This window comes from Sander vitreus, chromosome 11 (genome assembly GCF_031162955.1).
Source record: "Sander vitreus isolate 19-12246 chromosome 11, sanVit1, whole genome shotgun sequence".
Classification (NCBI taxonomy): domain Eukaryota; kingdom Metazoa; phylum Chordata; class Actinopteri; order Perciformes; family Percidae; genus Sander; species Sander vitreus.
Window position 1 is genome coordinate 31,245,697 of NC_135865.1, and position 5,000 is coordinate 31,250,696.

The following is a 5,000-nucleotide window of genomic DNA, read 5'->3' on the forward strand; positions in this document are numbered from 1 at the left end:
ACGACTGCCAACCACTCGTCCTCCGTTTCCTACACTTCCTCTGTGCTCGCTTCCGTTCTTGGTTGAACAAAAGATAAATGAAAGGGAAGATCTCCTCTCATGGCTTACAGTTCAGTGCTTTACCTTGCTGTCAGACGGCCCTTTACGACAGGGAACTGACAAAAACATTTTTACCTCACAGAACACGGGAGTTGCTGCTCTACCGCTGCCTTTGGTGTTTAAACAAGTTTGGGTTCATGAACTTGGGGCCCTATTTTAACGATCTGAGAGCACGGCGTGAAGCGCCTGCTGCAGGTGTGTTTAGGGCGTGTCCAAATCCACTTTTGCTAGTTTGACGGCAGTAAAATGGGTCCGTGTGCCGGGCGCATGGTTCTAAAGGGTTGTAGAGCATGGATGGTTGTTTTTCAAAGTTTGTATGCGTGTGGAAGCACCAGAGACACAAAAGAACTGTTTTTTTCATAATATGGGCACTTTAACGATGTTTTCACGTTTGTTATTAGACGCCAAAGCAGCTCGGTTTACTTTACACTGCATTTTAAAAAACATTGATATTGTTTCATTAGCTTCATGACTGAAAAATATCCTAAAGGAACACGTCGACTTATTGGGACTTTAGCTCATTCACCGTATCCCCCAGAGTTAGATAAGTCCAGACATACCCTTCTCATCTCTGTGCGTGTCGTAACTCTGTCTGACGCTCCCACCGCTAGCCTAGCTTAGCACAGATCCTGGAGGTAACCGGCTCCATCTAGCCTAGCTTAGCACAGATCCTGGAGGTAACCGGCTCCATCTAGCCTAGCTTAGCACAGATCCTGGAGGTAACCGGCTCCATCTAGCCTAGCTTAGCACAGATCCTGGAGGTAACCGGCTCCATCTAGCCTAGCTTAGCACAGATCCTGGAGGTAACCGGCTCCATCTAGCCTAGCTTAGCACAGATCCTGGAGGTAACTGGCTCCATCTAACCTACTGCTCCCAATAAGTGACAAAATAACGCCAACATGTTCCTGTTTACATGTTGTGATTTGTAGAGTCACAGCGTGTACAAATAACAAGGTCACATGACACACAGCCATCTTCTAACGTATATAAACTGAGAACTATATTCTCAGAAGGCGAAGCACTGCTACTGTATGTATACGGTTAAACACCAAAAGTCCCACAATAACCCAAACTAACTGAGCGATGGAGGCAGCGGCGGAGCAGCAACTCCCGTGTTCTGCGAGGTAAAATGATGATGATGAGTTTATGTCAGAGGAGTCTGGTGGCTTTGAAGAGAGCAGAGATAACGGCTTCATTTCCCCATCGTAAAGGGCTTCAAACACTTTCAAACATCTAAACTGTCCCTTAAGTCAGTGGTTCCCAACCTTTTTTCCTTGGCGCCCCCCCTACTTATGTCTATATGTAGTAATGTTGATACAGAGCAGTTATCAGCACTTTTACGTTTCTCCACCATGTTTCATTCATAAAATAGTGATGCTGTGGCGGCAGGACAAACGAGGATGAGATAGTTTTATATAGACTTTTGTATTATATATTCTAGTGTATTATCATAATAGACAAGACTTGCGCACCTCCTGTGATCTTTGCCGCCCCCCTGAGGGGTCCCTGGACCCCAGGTTGGGAACCGCTGCCTTAAGTGTTACACCAGGATACTAAATCAAACTGTGGATTAATAAACTAGAAATGGGAAATAGAGAAGAGATTGTGTCTCACCAGCGGCTGATTGTTCTTCACCAGACAGATGACCCTCATGGCCTCCTCGTCCTCGGGCATGTCGTCAGGCAGAGGAGGCAACACGGGGCCGTAGTCTGACTGGGCCACGCTGTCCTGGGATGACAGGAGCGCCTGAGAGACGTTAACATGGGTTATAACACGGAATCAAATACGAGTGATGCAAGCGCTTGTGGTCGAGTGACACGCACCTGGATGTGTGGAGAGCTGAGGAGGCCGTAGAGCTCTCGGGCTTCAGCTGAGGGACGGTGGACCTTCTGTATCGCACTCATGATCTGATGGACCGAGAGAGAGACAGAGAGACAGACAGACAGACAGACAGAGAGACAGATAGACAGACAGACAAAGAGAGAGAGAGAGAGAGAGAGAGAGAGACAGATAGACAGACAGACAAAGAGAGAGAGAGAGAGAGAGAGAGAGAGAGAGAGAGAGAGAGAGAGACAGACAGACAGACAGACAGACAGACAGAGATACAGTAGGGCTGCAACTATAAATTATTTTCATTGTCAATTAATCTGTTGATCATTTTCTGGATGAATGGATTATTTGTTTGATTTATAAAATGTCAGAAAATGGTGAAAAATGTGGATCAGTTTTTCCCAAAAAGTCCAAGATAAACGTCCTCAAATGTCTCGTTTTGTCCACAACCTCAAAGATCTTCAGTTTCCTGTCCCAGAGGAGAGAAGACACTAGAACAATGTTCACATTTAACAAGCTGACAGCAGAGAAGTTTGACTTCTTTTTTCATAAAAAATGACTCTGATTGATTATCAAAAGAGTTGGCGATTCATTACTAGTTGATGACTAATCGATTAATCGTTGCAGCTCTAAAAGACACCGTGTCAGAGTTAAACGGGATTTTCCTGAAACTGGCTGCAGGGAAAAAGATGAGCTCAGACTTGAGGAGCAAGTATAGTTTGATGAGAGTGTGTTTTATTCTTTTAAGATGATTTTTTGGGCATTTTCGGCTATTATTTGTATAGGACAGCTGAAGACATGAAAGGGGAGAGAGAGGGGGGAATGACATGCAGCAAAGGGCCGCAGGTCGGAGTCAAACCCAGGCCCGCTGCACAGAGGAGTAAACCTGTATATACTGCATTGGCGCCCACTATACCAACTGAGCTATCTGGGCGCCCGTGATTGTGGTTTTTGGAAGCTGGATGGACGATGGAGCTGAATACATTTTAAAAAGTACACAGACTGGTATGAAAAGTGAAGCCAATGCTGAAGCTCCTTAAAGCTGCATTCTCTGCAACGTCCAGCAGGGGGAGACTCCACCGGCTCCAAAAGGAAGTCTGTTTCTGTAGAAGTCTATTAGAAAATGAGCCTACTTCTCACGTGATTTATTACCTCGATAAACATTTTCATAATGAGCTTATGGTCTCAATCGCTAATTCCAAGTCTTATTCAATACAGAATGATGTTCATTTAGTAAATTATGCTCTCTTTTTTTTTTTTAAATAGACGATAAAGCAGGAGATGCCAAAATATGGATGTGTGTGTGTGTGTGTGTGTGTGTGTGAATGTGAATGTGTGTGTGTGAATGTGAATGTGTGTGTGTGCATGTGTCTGTGTGCGTGTGTGTAAATAAACGTGACGTGAGAGTCCTGAGGCTTAGGGCAGAATGTGTGTGTGTGTGTGTGTGTGTGTGTGTGTGTGTTTGCGTGTGTGTGTGTGTGTGTGTGTGTGTGTGTGTTTGCGTGTGTGTTTGTGTGTGTGTATGAACCTCATGTGAGAGTCCTGAGGCGTAGGGCAGAATGTGTGTGTGTGTGTGTGTGTGTGTGTGTGTGAGTGTGTGTGTGTGTGTGAGAGTGTGTGTGTGTTTGTGTTTCTATTTGTGTGTGCGTGTGTGTGTGTGTGCTTTTGTGTGTCTGTGTGTGTGTCTGTGTGTGTGTGTGTGCGTGCGTGTGTGCGTGCGTGCGTGTTTGTGTTTCTGTGTGTGTGTGTACATTTGTGTGTCTGTGTGTGTGTGTGTGTGTGTGTGTGCGAGTGTGTGTGTGTGTGTGTGTGTGTGTATGAACCTCATGTGAGAGTCCTGAGGCGTAGGGCAGAATGGGTGTGGGTGTCGACCTCTCGAACTGCAGCAGGCACTCATAAATCTGGAGAGACAAAGCAGGAAAATGATGTCATGGCTGGACATGTGCACGGTGACGTCTGTCTGTTTCAGGTCGGTGGTCTTTGAGCGGGTTCATACCTGCAGCAGAGCGCGCAGCCACGGAGCACTCAGCAGCTCGTGCAGAAGCTCAGCGCCGCCGATGTTTCTGCTGACGGCGTGATTGACGTCGTCCACCACACTGGACAGCACCTCACTGATAGCTGCAGCAGCAGAAGTAACATCAGGAATACACATACAAATAAATAATGAAATAAAGGAATAACATGAATAACATGAATAACAAAGGCATTGCATTAAAAAGGGAGAAAGCGAGCGTCAACAGCGAGCATCCAAAGTGTCAAAAGTGAGCGTTGAAAATGCCAGAACAGTGAGCTTCAAAAGAGAGCGTAGAAAGCGAGCTTCTAAAGTGTCGAAAGTTGACAGCGCTAGCGTTGTAAAGCGGCGTTGTGCAAAGCGGCGTTATGCGGCGTTAGCGCACAGCGTTAATACAGCGGCGTTGCCTGCGGCGTTGTACAGCGGCGTTGTAAAGCAGCGTTAGCTACAGCGGCGTTGTACAGCAGCGTTAGCACAGCGAGCGCTACAGCGTCGTTATAGCGGCGCGCGTTGTTACAACGGCGTTAGTACAGCGGCGTTAGTACAGCGTTAGTAAGCGGCGTTAATACAGCGGCGTTAGCCTAGCAGCGTTAGTACGGCGCTGACACGGCGTTATAAGCAGCGTTAGCGCATGCGTTATACGCTGCGTTATGGCAGCGTTATGCGCGGCGTTATAACGCAGCGTTATACAGCGGCGTTAGCAAGCGGCGTTATGGCGCAGCAGCGTTGTGACAAACGGCGTTATGCACAGCGTTAGCCTATGGCGTTGTACAGCGGCGTTGCATAAAACGGCGTTGGCTACAGCGGCGTTGTACAACGGCGTTAGCCACAGCGGCGTTAGCCACAGCGTTATGGCGTGCGTTATGCAGCGTGCGCTTTATGGCGGCGTTGTACAGCGCTTTATAGCGTTATAGCGGCGTTGTACAGCGGCGTTGTACAGCGGCGTTATGCGCGGCGTTGTACAGCGGCGTTGTACGCGGCGTTATAGCGGCGTTGCCAGCGTTAGAAAGCGGCGTTATACAGCAGCGTTGTACAGCGGCGTTATGCAAAGCGGCGTTGT

At 47.5% G+C, this 5,000-nt stretch overlaps 1 protein-coding gene across 1 annotated transcript in view; it reads right to left on the reverse strand.

The window, feature by feature from the left end:
• Positions 1 to 5,000, reverse strand: part of mpp4a (MAGUK p55 scaffold protein 4a) — a 23,044-nt gene that overhangs the window by 14,775 nt on the left and 3,269 nt on the right. The window contains exons 2-5 of the mRNA XM_078262854.1: positions 3,926 to 4,047; positions 3,753 to 3,830; positions 1,923 to 2,006; positions 1,714 to 1,845 (exon numbers count right to left, since the gene is read on the reverse strand). Of these exons, the coding sequence (XP_078118980.1) occupies positions 1,714 to 1,845; positions 1,923 to 2,006; positions 3,753 to 3,830; positions 3,926 to 4,047 (416 nt within the window). The remainder of the gene's footprint in view (positions 1 to 1,713; positions 1,846 to 1,922; positions 2,007 to 3,752; positions 3,831 to 3,925; positions 4,048 to 5,000) is intronic.